The sequence below is a fragment of the Bubalus bubalis genome, chromosome 2 (genome assembly GCF_019923935.1).
Source record: "Bubalus bubalis isolate 160015118507 breed Murrah chromosome 2, NDDB_SH_1, whole genome shotgun sequence".
Lineage (NCBI taxonomy): Eukaryota > Metazoa > Chordata > Mammalia > Artiodactyla > Bovidae > Bubalus > Bubalus bubalis.
The window spans coordinates 183,443,904-183,464,883 of NC_059158.1; the positions used below are offsets into that span (position 1 = coordinate 183,443,904).

General features: G+C 53.1%; 1 protein-coding gene across 3 annotated transcripts in view; it reads left to right on the forward strand.

Annotated features, from left to right (window-relative positions):
• Window positions 1-20,980, forward strand: part of ECE1 (endothelin converting enzyme 1) — a 125,109-nt gene that overhangs the window by 93,856 nt on the left and 10,273 nt on the right. For all 3 annotated transcript variants that reach the window (XM_044938148.2, XM_025278776.3, XM_044938149.2), the window contains 7 exons: window positions 566-757; window positions 7,783-7,925; window positions 9,337-9,451; window positions 16,019-16,129; window positions 17,623-17,721; window positions 18,326-18,403; window positions 19,898-20,001. In XM_044938148.2, coding sequence (XP_044794083.1) covers window positions 566-757; window positions 7,783-7,925; window positions 9,337-9,451; window positions 16,019-16,129; window positions 17,623-17,721; window positions 18,326-18,403; window positions 19,898-20,001 — 842 coding nt within the window. The remainder of the gene's footprint in view (window positions 1-565; window positions 758-7,782; window positions 7,926-9,336; window positions 9,452-16,018; window positions 16,130-17,622; window positions 17,722-18,325; window positions 18,404-19,897; window positions 20,002-20,980) is intronic.

Below are 20,980 nucleotides of genomic sequence, written 5' to 3' on the forward strand. Positions count from 1 at the left end.
CACGAGCCCACCTGCTTGTATTGAGCAAGTGCTTACTAAGTGCCCAATGCTGGGGAGACAGTGGTCCACGAGGCCCGCCTGCTTCCCGCCCCATGGGGCTTCGAGTCTAGGAGAGGAGGCAGATGTTAAATAACTTGCCACCAGATTCGAGGCATAGTGAGCAACTGTGCTAAGGGAGGGGCAAGCTGAGAAGGTAACCTGAGGCTCTAATTCAGATCTGGGGACCTGGCTGAGCGGGGTTGTTCGGAAGTAGTATGTTCCAAGATGAGAACTGAGCAGTGGCCCCGCTGGTGGCTTTCGTGTGATGGGCATCCCAGAGGGAGTGTGGGCCGGGACAGCAGAGACCGACCCACGTGGGGCCCTGGGTGGGCCTTATCCTGGGGGCCATGGGGAGCCAGTGATGGGGTATGCTGCCAAAACCATTCATGAAGCTGGTTTCCTGGGTAGAACCCCCAGCTCCCTGGCTGCCTGCCCAGGGCTGCCCTGACTGCCCACCCCTGGCCCGGCTTGTCCAGTGGGCAGCGGGTAGCAGCTGCTGATGGAAGTGGGGGGCTGGGTCCCACAGGTGCTGACGGGATACCTGAACTACATGGTCCAGCTGGGGAAGCTGCTGGGAGGAGGGGCCGAGGACACCATCCGGCCCCAGATGCAGCAGATCCTGGACTTTGAGACGGCGCTGGCCAACATCACCATCCCCCAGGAGAAGCGCCGGGACGAGGAACTCATCTACCACAAAGTGACCGCGGCTGAGTTGCAGGTAGCCGAGCTGGCTGACATGGAGGCTGGGGCGGCCACAGAATTCAGGATGCAGGGCGCTGGGCTGGGGGCGTGGAACCTCCTTCACCAGAACAGCCCCACGAAGCACAGGGGTGGTTGTTATCACCAATTCACAGATGGCACTGAGGCTCAGACAGGTCGAGTTGCCAGCGGAAGGTCACACAGCCAGTGACGCCAAAGCTGGTCTCTTGCTGTACACCAGGCTGCTTTTCTGAAACCGTAGTTAGCTGGGGAGACTCTGTGCTTATGACAGTATCGAATCATACTGGTTGGGCATGTCCATTCTCTAGAGCTCCTCGAGCCTGGCACGTAGCAAATAAATCTGATGTTGCCTCCCTTTCACCAAGCTGGGAGGTTAGGTGTTGTGCTCAAGGCCTCCAGGCTTCTAGGTGGCAGGGGAGCTGGGACCCGGACTCAGGCTTGGCTCCCTGGAGCTCTGCTCTTGACCATGACCGCTGTGGCCTCCTGGAGCTGTAGCAGGGTTGAGGTCAGCACTGTACAGCTCTCTACTGGGTGTAACCCATCTGAGAAGCCACTGTCTCCTCTGTAGATCAGTTCAGTTCAGTCGCTCAGTCGTATCCGACTCTTTGCTACGCCATGGACTGCAGCACGCCAGGCCTCCCTGTCCAGCACCAACTCCTAGAGTTTACTCAAACTCATGTCTATTGAGTCGGTGATGCCATCCAACCATCTCATCCTCTGTCGTCCCCGTCTCCTCCTGCCTTCAATCTTTCCCAGCATCAGGGTCTTATCAAATGAGTGAGTTCTTTGCATCAGGTGGCCAAAGTATTGGAGTTTCAGCTTCAGCATCAGTCCTTCCAATGAATATTCAGGACTGATTTCCTTTAGGATGGACTAGTTGGATCTCCTTGCAGTCCAAGGGACTCTCAAGAGTCTTCTCCAAAACCACAGTTCAAAAACATCAATTCTTTGGCACTCAGCTTTGTTTTTAGTCCAACTCTCACATCCGTACATGACTACTGGAAAAACTATAGCCTTGACTAGACGGACCTTTGTTGGCAAAGTAATATCTCTGCTTTTTAATATGCTGTCTAGGTTGGTTATAACTTTTCTTCCAAGGAGCAAGCGTCTTTTAATTTCATGGCTGCAGTCACCATCTGCAGTGATTTTGGAGCCCAAAAAAACAGTCTATCTCTGTTTCCACTGTTTCCTAATCTATTTGCCATGAAGCGATGGGACCAGATGCCATGATCTTAGTTTTCTGAATGTTGAGCTTTAAGCCAACTTTTTCACTCCCTTCTTTCACTTTCATCAAGAGGCTCTTTAGTTCTTCACTTTCTGCCATAAGGGTGGTGTCATCTGCATATCTGAGGTTATTGATATGTCCCGGCAATCTTGATTCCTCTGTAGATCAGCCTCTACCAAAGTCTGTCCCCTGGTGGCTGCTTGGGACTTGCAGGTGATGAACTGGCCTCAGTTCCTTCCTTCTTCTTTTTATATTTATTTGTTTCTATTTACTTATTTGGCTGCACAGAGTCTTAGTTGCGGCACGTGGTCACTTTAGTTGTGGCTTGCAAACTCTTCGTGGCAGTACATGGGATCTAGTTTCCTGACCAGGGATGGAACCTGGATCTCCTGCCTTGAGAGCATGGAGTCTTCCCCACTGGACCACCAGGGAAGTCCCCAGTTCCTTCTTTCTGGCTCATAGCGTGTAGGCCTTCCCCCAGGCCCTGGGGTCACAGAGGAGTCAGCAGAAAGGCCTCGATCAATCTCCCTGTTTCCTGCCATCACTTAGCTCCCCTCCTGGGAAGGATGTCCAGGCCACCTCTGCCCACCAAGTCCTGCCCATCCATTCGAATTCAGCTCATTTTCTCTCCTTTTCGGAAGAACACCTGAATCCCTATCCCCTTTTCTGTCTCCATCTCTGCCTCCAACAAGTGTCCATAGGCCGATGCTGGGGCCGTGCTTCCAGATGAACTGGGGACACCAGCGAGGAAACAAGCTCAATCTTATTGCCTCTAGCTTTGTGCAGAAGAGGCAGAGCCCTGGGGCCAGGACAGGGCAGAGTCAGGGAGGGTGAGTCTCACATGGGGAGTGGGGTGAGCAGGAGCCAGGCTGACTGGGTGTCCCAGGTGGGGACACAGCCCGCACAAGCCTGGCGATGAGGGCCAGAGAGCCTAACCTCCTTCTGGGTGCCAGCTTCCCTTTAGGTCCCCAGAGAAGCTGGCATTGTGGGGAGTGGCGCTGAGTAGGTTGTTATGGAGATCAGAGGCCTGTGTTGGGCACCATCTGGCACTGTTTTTTCCTCTCCGAGGCCAGGAAGTCGAGGGAGATGCTGTTTGCTGATACAATTTGATTTGGTTTGCTCCAGCTGCCCGGTTCTCAGCCCAGGGGGGGCTCCGGCGGTCCCTGTCCCCCCCTACAGTGGCCACGAAGCCCAAGAGTGGCTGAGAAAGCAGTCGCCCTGGGTGCGTCTGCCCCAGAGTGGCTTGCAGGCTCCACCCCCAGATGCCCTTTCACCATTTCAACACGCTTTTGAAGGAAAAGCTTTTCTTCCCTCCCAGCTGCAGAACTCCCTGGGTGGGGAGGATTTTAGCAGAGGCAGCAGCCTGGAGCGGTGTGAGCAGAAGACTGCTCGAGCCCAGCGCCACCAGCAGCCTTGGGCAAGTCACATAACCCCCTCCTCCTTGAGCCTTGGTTTCCTTCTCATAAAGTGGGCTTTGCTCGCTCATTCACACCTGCTGTGTTCCAGAACTCAGAGACAGATGAGGGGCAGACGCTACCCTCATAAGGGGCAGTGGTTCTTACCCACCCTTTTTTATAAAATTCACTATTTATATTTTTGACCACACTGGATCTGCGTCGTGGCGCCCTTTCCTAGCTGCAGCTCGCGGGACGACTCTGCTGTGGCGCATGGGCTTCTCGCTGTGGTGCTTCTCTTGTTACAGCTCACGGGCTCTAGAGCATAAGCTTAATGGTTGTGGCACACGGGCTTAGCTGCCCCGTGGCATGTGGGATCTTCCCAGATCATGCAGGGAACCCATGTCCCCTGCACTGGCAGGCAGATTCTCAACCACTTGACCACCAGGAAAGCCCAGTTCTTACCTTTAAGTCACAGAATTTTTTGAGGCCAGGTTGAAAGGTATGGAGTGTCTCCAAGGGGATGGGTGCATATTACAAAATGACATCTAGTGTTTAAAGAAGTGCTGGATGCCTGAATCCTGGTATCCTGGCTGAGAATCCGCCTGCCCTGCCCATGGGCTTGCATGATGATGAGATGAGGCAAAGGCTGAGATCTCAAACTTTGCAAACTGGCCTGCAATTTGAACATGTGACAGCCATCGTTCTTAGTACTGTTCCTGGGTCATCAGTGATGATAGCCCATGTCTCCAGCCCTAAACCAATTTGACTCATTTCACCCTTGGACAGGAGAGAATGTCTTTTTGTTCCTTGGTATCTGGAAATGTAGTCTTCTTCCTACACTTCAGGTGACTCAGGAAAAGGCACCCCAGCCTTTCACAGTGTGATTCTAAGAAGACATGTCCAATTCCAGGCGAGCCCCCAGCAGCAGAGTCTGAATTGAGGACCACGAATCAAACCTCCTTCCGCTTCTCTAAGGGGCCTGAGGACCTTCCTATTCCTTCCTAGGACCTTCCACATCAAAAATTGACTGGGAATGAGCCCCATCCTCTGCTGTAAATTCTCTAGCTGAGGTGGAATCTGGGAGCATGTGTTCTCTCCCTTTGCAAGCCTCCTTGAGCTGGGGGCTTGGTGACAAGCAGGACTTTTCTTCAGCAGCAAGTGTGGAAAATAGAGCTCACCTGTGTACCTCAAAGGCTTAGAGTCACAAGTGGAAGGTCCTGATTGGTTAAAACAGCTGTCTCCATGGACACGGACCCAGGCACATGAGTTTTAAGTGTTCGCTAAAGCAATAAAGAGTGAAAATTTTGGTAAAGAGCACACACCTTATTTCAGAGTTGTGGGAATTTACCTGCACAGAACACCTGCTCTCCCTAAAGGAACAGGCTTGTGTTAAGCACATAGGGATTTATCATCACCTGTATCTCTACCCTGATTGGAGTCCCAGTCACCAGCAGTTGTATGAAGCTCTCGTTAATTGTATAAACAGCGACATTTTGTCAACTTGGCTATTCTCCCAGGGCTCTTTGCCAGCAAGTCACTCAGTCTCATGGCACTGTTGAGCTGTGTCTGACCAGCTCACCTGGACACCATCACGTTTTGCAGCCACAGATATTTGATGGGGAGGCCCAGAGGTTACTTGCTTGAGGGGTTCCTACCAGGGAAAGAGGGTGGAATGGACAAGCTGGTGGGGAAAGAAGCTCGATTTATTGAATAAGCCGTCCCAAGAGGCACTTGGCAGAGATTGTTGTCTCCATTGAAAGAAAGGCTGCGGAGTGACTTGAGGTCCCAGAGCTGGTTCATGGTGGGGACCGCAGTCCAGGTCTCGCTCAGGACATGACTCTGCCTAGCTCATCTTGCTCCCAGGCAGGCAGGGATGTGCTGGGTACACACAGCTCTCCCCAGCTCGTTGGGTGGTTTGCAATAGGTTATGGTGGGAATACAGATCACCCCCCATCACTGAGAGCCAGTTGTTATATATATATATTTTAATAGGTATTTATTTATTTGGCTATGCTGGGTCTTAGTTGTGGCATGTGGGACCTACTTCCCTAACCAGGGATTGAACCCAGGCCCCCTGCCTTGGGAGCATGGAGTCTTTGCCACTAGACCACCAGAAAAAAATCCCCAAGAGCCATTTGTTAAATGTTTCCCAGCTCCCCACTGCCCACAGGACTGGCCCCCTTCTGTCCTTTGAGGTCCTTGCTCCCCAGCAGCTGAGCTGCCCTTTACAACCAGAGAGTGGTTGTCGGGTGGGAGGCTTCCATGGCTGCCTGTCACTGGAGGCATTATAAGTACTTACCAGCCGGCCATGAGTTCACCAGCGTAACAGGTTGAGTTCACTTTCTTAATTGATCTTCCCGTATGAAGGCCGTTTACAGCGCAACTCTCGCTTCCTTAATTTGTCTTTGCCCTTTGCCCATTTTCAAGGTAACAAAGAACAGAATTTGGAATCAGTCCCAGGACCACTCTTGGGAAACTTTGAGCAATGATTGCAATAGCTAATCAATGATTATAATAACTAACATTGAGTGAGTGCTTGCTCAGTGCCAGATACCATTGATATTAGAGAGGCATTTGTACTGTGACACAGGATATGTAGTCCTGAAAAACCTTGCTTTCTGTAAAATTACAGGACTAAAAATAGCAGAACATATGGGGAAAATAGGACCAGAGCAGACCATTCGAAAGTTGTGTAACTAGAGGACATTACGCCAAGTGAAATAAGCCAGTCACACAAGGACAACTGCTGTTTATATGAGCTACAGAGCAGTCAGATTCACAGCCAGAAGGTAGAATGTGGTTGTCTAGGGCTGAGGGTGGGGGAGGCACTGTTTAATAGAGTCCGTTTCAGTTTTGCAATATGGAATCTGCGGATGGCTGGTGAATGTACTTAATGCCGTAGATAAGACGGTAAATTTCACGTTATATGCATTTTACCATAATTATTTAAAATGTAGCATGACTTTGTAATCAAAACACTCCCAAGACAGTAATTGGAACCTCGAGAGAGGGCTCGGCATGGCAGGAGGCTGCCTAGGGGGTGGAATGGTGCTCCTGGCTGTGGACACCAAGACCCTGCAGACAGACGGACATGAGCTGTGTGCAAGTGGGCTGCCGTTTCGCAGGCCCAGGGCAAGTGCAGCCCTCTGGGAGCTGAGTCATGCAAAGCAGGCGTGTGCCTCTGTGGGGACAGAGCCCTGCGGGTGCTCCTTTTAAATTTTCTTAAAATAGAGCCAACCGGCTTCCTGTGTGTGCCGCAGCTGAGCTGAGGGCTCTCCCTTTCTTGCTGAGGTTAACATCCTGCACTTGCTTTTCCAGCTTCCATGCCTGAGAAAAACTCCCCTGTGGACCAAAGCACTCTACACGCTCTACAGCCATTCCTGTAATTGTCAGTCATGCAGAGGACCGATCATATAGAAACTGACGAATGTTACAGAAGCACTTGTTGAGTAAAACAGATGCGTTTAAGTTGTTTAATCCCCATAGTAACCCTATGGGATGGTTTCTAGGAAGATAAGCCTCACTTTTCAGAGATCCTGAGGCACAGAAAGTGAGGTGTTAGTCACTCAGTCGTGTCTGACTCTGCAACCACATAGACTGTAGCCCGCCACAGGTTCCTCTGTCCATGGGATTCTCCAGGCAAGAATACTGGAGTGGGTTGCCATGCCCTCCTCTAGGGGATCTTCCCGACTCCAGGATCAAACCTGGGCCTCCTGCTTTGCCGGCAGATTCTTTACCATCTGAGCCACCAGGGAAGCCCAAGAATACTGGAGTAGGTTGCCATGCACTTCTCCAGCGGATCTTCCCGACCCTGGGATCGATCCTGGGTCTCCCGCTTTGTGGGCGGATTCTTTACCATCTAAGCCACCAAGGAAGCCCTTGAGGCACAGAGGGCTTCATCAGCTTACTTGAGATCACACAGCTAGTAAGAGTATGAACCCAGGCAGTTTGGCTCCAGATTCTGCACACCCCCATGACACACCCCTCTGAGGCTCAGTTTCTTCATCAATGAAGTGGGGATAATGGTACCTACCACGTAGGCCTGTCGGGCAGTCTGGCTGAGAGAAGACGTGTGCCACCCGCGGTGGCTCCTGGCGTTAGAGGGCCTGACCGACAGCTGCTGCTTCTGTCCCCTTCTGTCCCCGTGTCTGCTCTTCTTCCATTTCAAGTTACAGTTCGGTGTTTGGCGCCTCGTATGCATCCTTCTGTGTACAGGGACTCTGACGGAGTCAGCCAGCCTGGGTTTGACGTCTGCCCAGCGCACCATCAGCCAGCGCCCAACTCTTCTGCTTTGTCAGTGGGTGGGGAGAGGAGGGCTCCTTCTTCAGAAGAGCGACCTGGAGACCTGGGCTCTGAAGAGAGGCAGCCCAGCCAGAGTCACCCTGTCCGCTTCCCTTCCAGACCTTGGCGCCCGCCATCAACTGGCTGCCCTTCCTCAACACCATCTTCTACCCCGTGGAGATCAATGAATCAGAGCCTATTGTCATCTACGACAAAGAATACCTGAGCAAGGTCTCCACCCTCATCAACAGCACAGACAAATGGTAAGGGCACCCAGCGGCCGGGGACGGGCCCCGCGAAGGCAGCCTTGAGGTTGCACACGGCCCCTCTGCTCAGCCAGCACGGGGACACGCTGACCCGGGAAATCGGCCCACGGGCTGGCTTTTTAAAAATCTTTATTTGGCTGTGCTGGGTCTTAGCTGCAGCACTCGGGAGCTTTTAGTTGCAATATGTGGCATCGAGTTCCCCAACCAGGGTTCGAACCGGGGCCCCTGCTTTGGGAGTACAGAGTCTTAGCCACTGGACCACCGGGGACGTCCCCTGGGCTGGCTTTTCTGAGAGGCTGCAGGGCACCCTGACTCCTCCACCGGCCCCCTTGGTAGCCTGGGGCACGTTTCTTTCCCTTTATCGGGTTCATCTTCCTCATCCATGAAACGAAGATACAAATAACACTTACCACACAGGGTTGTTGTGAGAACTGAGTGAAACAGGTGGTGTGAAGTACGTTAGCACAGTGCGGGCCCCGAATGGGACTCAGGAAATGTTCGCTAACACTTTTAGCTAATACTTATGATTGTTTTTAATTTTAAAGATTTGTTATAGGGAATTCCCTGATGATCCAAGGGTTAAGACTCTGGGCTTCCACGGCAGGGTCCCAGGTTCAATCCCTGGTCAGGGAGCGAAGATCCCACAATCCTTGCGGTATGGACAAATAAAAAGGATGTGTTGTAGAAAATTTTTTAAACTACAGAAAAAAGCAACAAAAATTAAAATTACCCAGAACGCTTATGTTGATCTTATGGGATGTGTGTGTGTGTGTGTGTGTGTGTGCATTTGTAGAGGGAAGCATGGATCTGTAAGTGAGAGAAAGAGAGAGATGGATGTTCTAATACATCGTTCCTCTTTTTCCCCATCATTGTGACCACATGGATGGTTTGCCTTTCCTTAACATTTATCATAAACATTTCCCCATGTCAACCCAGGCCTCTGCACGTCTCATTTTTCATAACTCCTTGATAGTCCATCGAGTATAAATATGATTCTTTATTCACCATTCCCTGTTGTCAGACATTTAGATTGGTTCCGGTTTGAGGCTGGATGTTCATTATAGTGAACACCCTGTGTGTGTGAAGGTGCCTTGCCTACAAAGGTGATATCAGCCCCTGATGACCCTCTGTGCTCTGGGGGCGGGGGCAGTGAGAGCTCCCATTCATGGAGACTTGGGCGTGGCTGGTGAGAGCGTCCTTTCCTGCCCATCCGATTCTTAGGCCCCTTTTCCCATTTCTGGCCTTCTGGCCGGGACACCCTCAAGCTTTGGAAGTGGCCAGCCCTTCCCTGCTTTGGCCGAGTGGCACCCACCATCCAGCGTGTGTGTCTGTGACCCCTCAAGGTCAGCGGGGGGCTTGCTGTGTCCAGCCCCGGGCACTTCTGAGCCTGTCTGTGCTCCTGCTGCAGCCTGCTGAACAACTACATGATCTGGAACCTGGTGCGGAAGACGAGCTCCTTCCTTGATCAGCGCTTCCAGGACGCCGACGAGAAGTTCATGGAAGTCATGTATGGGACCAAGAAGGTGAGCCTGTCAGCATGCATTTCCCCCACACACGCTGAGCGCCTGCTGGGCACCAGGCCCTACAACTCACAGGGAGGTAGGTGCCAGGCAGACGAGGAAGAGGGCCACCCAAGGGACCCGCCCTGGTGTGCGCGGGAGGGGACCTACGACAGCGGGGTGGACAGGAGCCTCCAGGGAGGGGCGGTTACACGACAGCGGGGTGGACAGGGGCCTCCAGGAAGGGGACCTAAGACAGCGGGGTGGACAGGGGACTCCAGGGAGGGGCGGTTACACTGAGTCTTCAAGTACACGGGCTTCCTTCCCAGGTGGCTCAGAGGCAAAGAATCTGCCTGCCAAGGAGGAGACTTGAGTTCGGTCCCTGGGCCAGGAAGATCCCCAGCAGGAGAAAATGGCAACCTATTCCAGTATTCTGGCCTGGGAAATCCCATGGGCAGAGGAGCCTGGCGGGCTACGGTCCACGGGGTCGCAAAGGGTCAGACACTACTGAACTACAAGTATAAAGTAGACCCAGAGATTTGGCTAATTTACTGCGAAAGGTGGCTTCTGTTCTCTCCGTCTGACTTCTTCTCAGGTGCGATGGTTCTGAGGCTTCCTTGTGTAATAGAACTCACGTGACCGTCACATCCCTGCAGAGTGGGTGCCACCCTCAGCCCCCTTTTACACAGGGCCCTCCAGTAATCCTACTTCTTCCCCATAAATATAAAACCCTTGGAGCAGCCCCCCGACTCCCAGAAAGTACGCCAGTGTCCGCTGATGTTTTTATCCTCCCAGGCCCCAGTCCAGGGGGGTCTCTGCTACTTTAAATGCCCCACTGTGACCCCTGCCCACCGGCTACTTCCACCTTCTCCTCAAGGAAGCGGAGGTCATCTCTGTCTGTTGTGGGCACCGTGTGCCAGGCTCTGCCCAGGGAGCTGGTAGAAACTATCAGTCCTTGCAGGTGCTGAGGGGACCCCCAACCCAGGGCCCCGGTGAGAAGCCGAGAGGTCCCCCAGCCACAGACCAGAAGCTGGAGAGCCAAGCCTTTGGCCAGCGCCTGTCCCCACCAGGACCACTGCTTGCAAGACCCTAGAGGATGGGCACAGCTGGCTCCCTGGACTCTGCCCCGCCACCCCTCCCAGAGTCCAGGGGGAGTGGGCGGGGCCAGATAAGGACTCAGGGGATGGCAGGATGTGGGTCTCACAGTTCATCCTGGGGCAGGGTTCTCCGTGTCCCTCTTTCTGGTGGGAAGGGGGCTGAGGAACAAGCCCTGAACTGAAGCAGAGGGGCTTCCTCAGCCCAACGGTCGCCCTGGCCCTGCAGGGAAGGGAGGGGAAGAGCTGGCTGCCCTTCCCGCCTCCCTGCTCCAGCTGCTCCTCCTACCGTGGTCCAGCCCTGAGGAGCGCCTGGGTGCAGACCTGAGCAGGCAGGGACTCTGCCCTGGAGCCCTGGGCCTCCCGGGGCCTTTATACAGGAGGGGCCCGACCAGGACCCGGCAAGGCAGTTACTGAGACAGCCCTGTGTGTCGAGCACACACCTCCATCATTGCTTTCCCCCGACCCCGCGGGTTACAGATGAGAGACCTGAGGCTCAGGGAGGAAAGGGCTTTCCCTAGTCACCCCGCAAGGAGGTGGTCAAGCTCAAATTCAAACCCCGATCTGGATGACTAGAACTTTTAGTACTGTTGGCTACCCACTATTGGTAATAATAAATAAAAAATATCCCTGCTGGATGTTTACCTTTATAGACATTATCTCCCCCAAGTTCCTACAACAGTGCTCAGTGTTGGAAACTATTACCATCATCCCATTTTACAGATGAGGAGACTGAGGCTCAGTGAGCGAAGGGGCTTATTTAGAGTCACACAGCTCCTAAGTGGAGAAAGTGGAAGTGTTACTTGCTCAGTTGTGTCAACTCTTTGTGACCCCATGGACTATAGTCCTCCAGGTTCCTCTGTCCAAGGGATTCTCTAGGCAAGAATACTGGAGTGGGCTGTCATTCCTTTCTCCAGGGGTTCTTCCCAACCCAGGGATCAAACCCAGCTCTCCTGCATCACAAGCAGATTCATTATTGTCTGAGCCGCCTGGGAGTTCCATAAGTGGAGAGTGGCTTTCAAACCCAGCATGTCTGATTCCACAGCCTGTCCTTCTAAGCTCTGCACCACTCAGCTTCTGCTCTGCAGGAACCAAAAGTTACAACTGAGCGTCCTGATAGTTTCCAGAGGCAGCAGAGGGGAGGGCAGAGTGAGGAGTTGTCAAATAGGTACAGAATTTCAGATCTGCAAGGTGGAAAGTTCTGGAGGTTGGTTTCAGGACCAGTAGATGTAAAACTACTGGACTTGATACTTAGAGTCCCTGGGCCAGGCTCCAAGTGCAGCTGCCGCTTTGACTAGTGAGATGCTGAGAGCTGGTGGGACACACGGAGGCCTGGGCAGAAGCAGGGTAGCTGGGAGACCCTGCAGGTGCGAGGCTCTGGGCCGGGGGTCGCTGGATGCCCCCGGGTGGAGGGATGGAAGATACTGCCTATCTATTTCTCCTTCTCCAACCCTCCTCACCCCGTCATGACTGCTCCTGGGTCCCGGCCGGGTCCACCCAGCTTGTATCCAGCACAACTCACAGGACAGCCCTGTGTGACCTTGGGTAGTCCTGGCGCCTCTCTCAGCCTCCGTTTTCCCATCTTTTGTTTGGGATCATTCCTGACCTCATCTCACAGGACCCTGGGGAATGGCCTCCATGTGGGAAAACACTTTTAATTTCCTAAAGCTTTATAGAGCGTCCAGTTGTCCACTGATATAGGGAGATAATAACGCAGAACTTTGCATCAGAAGGTCTGAATTTCCACTGCCTCCTCTGACCAGACAACCTTTTTTTAATATAATTTTATTTAGTTATTGATGTATTTTTGGCTGCTCCGGGTCTCCCGCTGCTGTGCGCAGGGGCTTTCTCTAGTTGCAGTGCTGTGATTTCTGGCTGTGGTGACTTCTCTTAGAGTGGAGCACGGCCTCTAGGTGCACGGGTTTCAGTGGTTGTGGCACACGGGCTTGGTTGCCCTGTGGCATGTGGGACCTTCCCGGGCCAGGGATTCAACCCACGCCCCCTGCATTGGCAGGCAGATTCTTGACCGCTGGACCAGCAGGGAAGTTCCTAACCTAACATATTTAGGTTAGGAATAAATTCCTAACATAGTTCAGTTCAGTTCAGTCGCCCAGTCGTGTCTGACTCTTTGCAACCCCATGGACTGCAGCACGCCAGGCTTCCCTGTCCATCACCAACTCCTGGAGTTTACTCAAACTCATGTCCATTGAGTCGGTGATGCCATCCAACCATCTCATCCTCTGTTGTCCCCTTTTCCTCCTGCCCTCAATCTTTCCCAGCATCAGGGTCCAAGGGACTCTCAAGAGTCTCCTAACCACACAGCCTTGGGCAAATCACTTCATTATTAGATCAGGGAGCTTAGTCTTTCTATCTGCAAAATGGGATAATTCATCACTGCCCTGTTTCCCAGAGGGCTGACTGGGATTACACAGGGGGATCCCCACAAAGTCTGCTCTAAAGGGTACCACACTCCACAAAGGAGCACAGAGAGAACCTACCTCGTAAGGTTGTAGGAGGGTTCTAGGGAATAGGGCCCAGAAGCCAGTTCAATTCAGTCGCTCAGTCGTGTCTGACTCTTTCTGACCCCATGGACTACAGCACGCCAGGCCTCCCTGTCCATCACCAACGCCTAGAGCTTGCTCAAATTCATGTCCATCGAGTCGGTGATGACATCCAACCGTCTCATCCTCTGTCGTCCCCTTCTCCTCCTGCCTTCAATCTTTCCCAGCATCAGGGTCTTTTCCAATGAGTCAGCTCTTCGCATTAGGTGGTCAAAGTATTGGAGTTTCAGCTTCAGCATCAGTCCTTCCAGTGAACATTCAGGACTGATTTCCTTTAGGATGGACTGGTTGGATCTGCTTACAGTCCAAGGGACTCTCAAGAGTCTTCTCCAACAGCACAGTTCAGAAGCATCAATTCTTTGGCGCTCAGCTTTCTTTAATGGTCCAACTCTCACATCCGTACATGACCACTGGAAAAGGTCCGTATAGCTTTGACTAGACGGACCTCTGTTAGTAAAGTAATGCACCCAATAGACGTTTAATAAGCATTAACTACTGTTGCTGATGCTGTTAAGCTTGTTCTGCATCTGCTTCTCCCCCCAGATGTTCTGGGTGCTTCAACTGAGACGCTTGAGGGCAGGACCTAGCCCTAGCTGTCAGGGTATAGCTGAACTGCTCAGAGCACACTGGCTTTGTGAATTAATGAACACACACATGTATGGATGGGTTTATGCAGAGAATCTCCTGAGAAGACAATGAATAAGAATCAGTCTGTGATTCAGCCGCCCCAGCCTGGAGCCTTCACGGAACCCAGGAGCTACAGTCCTCTGGTCCTGACCTCCTGCATGGTTGGCCTCTGCACCCAGGGCAGGGTGGGGGCACATGGCTGGGAGAGTTTAAATGGATTTAACAACCAGGAAGTATTCAAAGAACTTAGAAAAGGCTGGAGGGCCTTTTTCTTTCTTCCCTCTGGTATTTAAGGATCTTTTAAACTAACGTATAATTTGTTATTGTTTTTGTCTAGTGGCTGAGCCACGTCTGACTCTTCTGCGACCCCATGGACTGTAGCCCACTAGGCCCCTCTGTCCATGGGATTTCCCAGGCAGGAATACTAGAGTGGGTTGCCATGCCCTCCTCCAGGGGATCTTCCCAACCCAGGGATGCGACCCGAGTCTCCTGCTGGGCAGGGGGATTCTTTACCGCTGAGCCACCTGGGAAGCCCAACTACATACAAGTAGAAGGGGAAACAGTGGAAACAGTGAGAGACTTTATTTTTCTGGGCTCCAAAATCACTGCAAATGGTGACTGCAGCCATGAAATTAAAGACATTTGCTCCTTGGAAGAAAGTTATGACCAACCTAGATAGCATATTCAAAAGCAGAGACATTACTTTGCCAACAAAGGTCCGTCTAGTCAAGGCTATGGTTTTTCCAGTAGTCATGTGTGGATGTGAGAGTTGGACCATAAAGAAAGCTGAATGCCTAAGAATTGATGCTTTTGAACTGTGGTTTTGGAGAAGACTCTTGAGAGTCCCTTGGACAGCAAGGAGACCCAACCAGTCCATCCTAAAGGAAATCAGTCCTGAATATTCATTGGAAGGACTGATGCTGAAGCTGAAACTCCAAACTGTGGCCACCTGATGCGAAGAACTGACTCATTGAAAAGACCCTGATGCTGGGAAAGATTGAAGGCAGGAGGAGAAGGGGATGACAGAGGATGATATGGTTGGATGGCATCACCTACTCAATGGACATGAGTTTGAGTAAGTTCCAGGAGTTGGTCATGGACAGGGAGGCCTGGCGTGCTGTGGTCCATGGGGTTGCAAAGAGCTGGACATGACTGAGCGACTGAACTGAACTGAATGGACTAAAAATGTGTACATTAAGTATACAGTTCAGTAAGTGTTGACAAATGAAATCGCTCCGTTACCACCAGCCCAATCAGGGTGGCGAGCGTGTCCATCACCCATTTGTCCAGAGTGCTCTGTGTAGGAGGCTCCCTTGCACCCCCATCGGTCCCCCCATCAGCCCTGACCCCCAGAGGTGGGTGTAGATGGAACCACACACCGTGTGGGCTTCTTTTGCTCAGCATAATGGCAGTGAAATTCACCCATGTTGTGTGCGTCCGTCGCTCCTTCCCCTTTTGTTGCCGAGTCGTGTGCTGTTGTATGAAAATACCACATTTTGTTCATCCATCTGCCTGTCAATGGGCATCTGGGTTGTTTTCAGTTGATGGCTATTGTGAAGCAGGCTGCCCTGAGCCTGGGTGATTTTCACCACCTGTTCTTCAGAGTTAAAAGGACCGGCTTCCCTGCAGCGCGGGGGTTTGTGTGATCAGGGCCACCGCTTGTGGTCACGTGGACTGTCCACAAAGGTGGTCTGGGCAGAGGAGCAGGCAGGGCTGAGCCCAGCCCAGGTGCTTGGCCCCAGGCCCGGCTCCGGAAGGCTGCAGCCCAGCCTCCAGCACATCTTGTGGGCTGGTGGGCTTGTGGGTGAGACCGAGGTCGGATGAACCTCGGTCATCCCACAGGGTCCCGGTGGTGGCTCTTTCTCCAAGAGGCTTTAAATGGGGCTGCAGCCCTTCTGGGGTTTTCTGTTACTTGGGGGTAGAAAGGGAACTTTCCAAGGTTCTTTGCGACCAGGATCCTTAGCATCCTCTAGGAGAGAGGAGGGGCGTGGGGTGTGGAGTCCGGCATGCCATGGTTCTGGCGGCAGGGTGACTGGACCAGTGGCTTCCCCTTGCGGACTATGTCCTCATCTGCCTCCCAGGTCCGTTTTGGTGGCTCTGTAGGATACCTCAGCATCTGTGGAGTGCTCTGCAGGAAGCGATTGATGGCAGGGATTAGGGTGATCCCCGGGCCTTTTGGTCCAGTGCCTAAAATAACTTCCGCTGGGTCAGGAAAGGTCTCCCTCAAGTTCTGGACAGAAGCACAGACCCCGCTCTGCCACCTCCCAGACAGACAGTGCCAACTAACCCCTCTGACTTGTGTTTTCCAGACATGTCTTCCCCGCTGGAAGTTTTGTGTGAGTGACACAGAGAACACCTTGGGCTTCGCCCTGGGCCCCATGTTCGTCAAAGCGACCTTCGCCGAGGACAGCAAGAACATAGTAAGTGCCCCCCACACACACGAAGGCCGTGACGTCACACCCGCCTCCCCCGTGAGCCTGCCAGGCTGTGCTCTCATCCGCTCTGGACCGGCCCTACCCCGGGCCAGGGCTCCAGCCCTAACTCCAAGGTTCCATTTTCTAAAGCCTTGCGTAATCTGAGTTACCTACAACAGAGAATATGATCATAGTGGCAGGCACTTTGTCTGTAGGATTTCATGTAGCCCTCCTTGTTTCCCAGGGAGGTTAGTCTGGCCGTCTCCACCTCCAAGGGTAGGCAGGGCCCAGAGAGGTCATGTTGGCAGAACAGCTTGACCTGAAGTGGTGGCGGGCACAGGACACCCGTGGCTGAGCACCTGGAGCCAGCCGGGCCCGCCCCGATGCCCGCTTTGTATTTTCCTGGTGGGGGTCTTGGGACAATACTCTGAGCCCAAGGACATGGAGGTGGGCGCGTCCAGCCCGCAGGCGGAGACTGGACGGCATTGTGCGCACGGACAGCAACTGGAGCAGAATGAGGGCTCAGGGAGGGTAGCCGCTGTGTCGTTGTTGTGGTTCAGTCGATGACTTGTGTCAACCTCTTTGAGACTCCACGGACTGCAGCACCCCAGGCCTCCCTGTCCTTCACCACCTCCCAGGGTTTACTCAAACTCGTGTCCATCGTGTCGGTGATGCCATCCAGCCATCTCATCCTCTGTCACCCCCTTCTCCTCCTGCCCTCAGTCTTTCCCGGCATCAGGGTCTTTTCCAACGAGTTGGCTCTTCGCATGAGGTGGCCAAAGTATTGGAGCCTCAGCTTCAGCATCCGTCCTTCTAATAAATATTCAGGCTTGATTTCCTTTGGTACCATTTTTATTACTAACTTTAACTGCACAGATTTTTATTTGCAGTCAGAGGTTAGCAAACTGACTCACACCTCGTACGTGACCTGCCTGTTAGTGGCTGATGCAGATTCTGAGTCACGTTCTGTCCGTCGTCAGTCTGTCTGCTCCTCCTGCTGCCCGACTCCCCCTTCCCCTGCTCTGGAGAGTCTTTTTCAGCCTCTGGATCTGCTTTTGACATTCATCTCCAGTTTGAACAGAGTCTTTCTGGAACCACCCCTCAGAACTCGGCTTCTCTAGATTTTAAAGCCCAGTCTATCCAAAAGGAATTCCATGAGCCGCTACCTCTGAGAACAGATACATGTCCTAACATTTCTGAAAAGAATTGCAGTGCATGGCACCGTAAAGGCACTGCTAAGTCCCGCCGTAAGAGTCTTTTCCAGTGTTCCCAGAGCTTGCCCTGAGTGTATTTGACCAGGGAGCCCTGTTTATAGAAATCCGTCTCTTCTCACAGGATGCTAGTGTTTAGAGGAAGGAGGTTGGGGTCAGCCCAGCACCTCGGAGCACGAGGCCTGGAGCCAGGATCTGAGTTTAGTCTCTGGCCCCACAGCATCCTTCTCCATGGGATGCCCGCTGCCCATGGCCAAGTTCAGTGCCCACACCTGACTGTCTCCTCAGGCCAGTGAGATCATCCTGGAGATCAAGAAGGCGTTTGAAGAGAGCCTGAGCACCCTGAAGTGGATGGATGAAGATACTCGGAAATCGGCCAAGGAAAAGGTGAGGCTGGCCGGGAGCTGGGAGGGGCCCTGCACAGAGGGCCGCGACCTCCGAGGAGGAGGTGGGCGAAGGAGAGACTGGCTCTAGCTGGTGAGCCCAACACGGATGATGCGGGCAGCCAGCACGATGGCGGGAGAGCCGTGAACACGAGGCTCGGATTAATGACTGGGTGAAAACAGACCGTGCTAAGTGTGCAAGGGAGGGACTTCCCTGGTGGCCCAGTGGCTAAGACTCTGCGATCCCAACGCTGGAGGCCCAGGTTCGACCCCTGGTTGGGAAACTGGATCCCATGTGCTGCAACTGAGACCCAGCACAGCCAGATAAATATAATTTTTAAAAAATATATGTGCAAGGGAGAGGTACAGAGTGATGTGACGATGGATTGGATATGGTGCAGCAGCGGCAGGGAGGCCACGGAAAGCTTCCCTGGAGAGGTGACATTGAGGCAGAGATCCCGAGGATAAGGAGAAGTTAGACAAGAGAAAGGAAGGTGAAAGTCTTGAGAGGAGAGGGGCCTGGCCGCTTTCCCTGGGCCCCGACCTTGAGCCCGGCACCCACAGAGCCCTGCTGAGCGCTCACTGTCCTCCGTGTCTCTCCTGCCCAGGCGGACGCGATCTACAACATGATAGGCTACCCCAACTTTATCATGGACCCCAAGGAGCTGGACAAAGTGTTCAATGACGTGAGTGGCTCCCTTGCATTCTGCCCCCTTGCATTCCTGAAATGCCCCTGGGGGGCCCTCCACTTGGGAAAGGGCAGAGGCTGATCTGGGTGGGCTGCTGGAGGCACCATGACTGTCAAGACATCTTGAGATGAAGTGGTGTGGGGTCTGGGGATGGACTGGGCACCAGGGGGCCGATCTCTCCTCCCTTCTCCCCTGGGGCCAGCCAGTGGCCCCTGCCTCCCAGGACCCACCAGCAGTCCTTGGCCAGCACAGCACAGTCCGCTCCATTCAATGAGTGGGAGATAATGGGGGAGGGGGGCGACCAGATCCTAGAAGGCATAGAGATAATCTGCATCCCTAAAAGCATCAGAGCGGAGCCCCCTATAGCTCTCAGCCCCTAGAGAAACCTGGACCTGCCTCCTATCCCCCGGCTTCTCCCCACCTCCCCGGAGAAACCTGGACCTCTTGTTCAGACCTTGAAATGCTAATGGGAAGGAGGAAGCTAAACCCCAGATGCACGTTTAAGCTTAATTTAGGCAGCAGGGTAGTTGATGCGTCCCTGGTGATTAGAGCTTTGGGCAAATCACTCCGTTAAATGGATTGTGCTTCTGCCCCGAACGTTTTATACCTTGTAATTGAAATTTGTGAATTCAGGCATTTGTGAAATTATAATAACCTCTCGTTGTGGTTATATTTAAAACCTAAGAATATGAAAATTACAGCTGAGAATATGGGACTCATCCGCAGCCTTTTTCCTTGAGAATAATTTTAGATGCTCCAGGGTATCATGATACAAGATGAGGGGCTCCTGGAGACAGCCCAGGCAGACCCCATCTGGATTAGAGTCCGGACCCCAAGGGCCTGGCCTTTCACCGGAGCCCTGATGTAAAGAGCAGGTCTGAGAGAGAACCTCACACCTGTGGCAAGAGCCGAAAGGCCAGGCTGAGTGGGGAGGAAGGTGTGCAGTCATGCCTGCGCCCTGGTAGTTCACAGATCCCAGCTGCATTTATGAGATCTGTACTGGCCAGTGTGGCAGCTGCTAGCCACAGGTCCCTACTTTAGAGAATTAAAATCAGTTAATTCATTAAATTAAAAGGTTGCATTCGCCACATTTGAAATGACCTAGAGCCACATGTGGTGATGTCGACCGTACCTGACAACACACGCATAGAACCTGGCCATCATCGCAGAAAGTTCTGGACCCCGCTGGATGTATTGCCCACCCAAGGCCCTGGCACGATGGCAGGGGCTTCCTGTTGCCCTGAGACCCTGCTGGGCCGCCCTAGGTGAAGCTCTTAGTGTGCCCCTGAAGGGAGAGGGTGCAAGCCCCCGGCCAGAATGCGGGCCAAGGAAAGTGCCCCAGCCTGCAGCCCCGAGCCCCTCGCTTTTGTCTGCCCTGCGGACCAGTGCCCAGGCCATGCGGGGTTTCAGCTTCCTCGGTTTTAGAAGCCGGGGTTTGCGTTCGAGGAGCTGAGCATGCTCTGACCCTGTGACTTGCTCTCTCCTGCCCAGTACACCGCTGTGCCAGACCTCTACTTCGAGAACGCCATGCGGTTTTTCAACTTCTCCTGGAGGGTCACTGCCGATCAGCTCCGGAAAGCGCCCAACAGAGATCAGTAAGTCCCTGGGCCTCACTGGGAGGACGCTGGCTCCCGCAGGTGGGTGTGGGGGCCCAGCTCCTTCAGCCTGAATCGTGTGTGGGGATATAAGTGTCCTGATGGCCCTCTGAGCTGCGGGGACTGGTGTTATCCCACTCAGATGCCGGGTGCCGGGATCAGCCTGAGCCCGCGTGTCCTTAGCGTCCAGCCTGTTGGCAGAGGGGGTCCACCTGCCATCACTGCCCAGCTCTGCCGCTGCGGCCTTCAGGGCTTTGCTTCATTGTCTGCAGATAAGATGTGTGTGTGTGTGTGTGTGTGTGTGTGCATGCGCACGTGTATTCCGTTGTCTGACTCTTTGCAACCCCATGGACCGTAGCCCACCCGGCTCCTCTGTCCATGGGATTTCCCAGGCAGGAAGACTGGAGTGGGTTGTCAGTTGCTACTCCAGGGGATCTTCTGGACCCTGGAATCAACCCTGCTTTTCCTGCGTCTCCTGCGTTGCAGGCTGATTCTTCACTTGTTGAGCCATCAGGGAAGCCAAAGGGCGAAAGCCACTTCTTTCTCTTTGCTGCTGGCTCCCCCTTGTGGACAACAGGGGTTTGAACAGCTCTGTTTACTCTCTTTCTGTCTTCAACCACAGTACACCCGAAACGTACAAGAAAGTGGTCTTTATCTCCAGAATACGGTGCAGGCACTACCCCAGTGTTGTGAATTTACTAGAAGTCTTTTAGCTTAAACTTTTCCATTTAAATTAAGTCTCCTACTCATTAATGCATCCACGCTTAATGCATCTCTGTGGGGCTTACCTGGAAGAGACATACTGACTAGCTAGGCTCTCGGAGAAAACACCCTTTCTGTCTCACTCCACTCCCCACTGGTCCTTCATATCAGAACGATCATTGGGAGGCCAGATTTTTCATTAATATCTACCATCTAAGCCTCTTCTACGCTCAAAAAAAATCATTGAACCCCCAAGAGCCCGTTTATGGGGATTGTA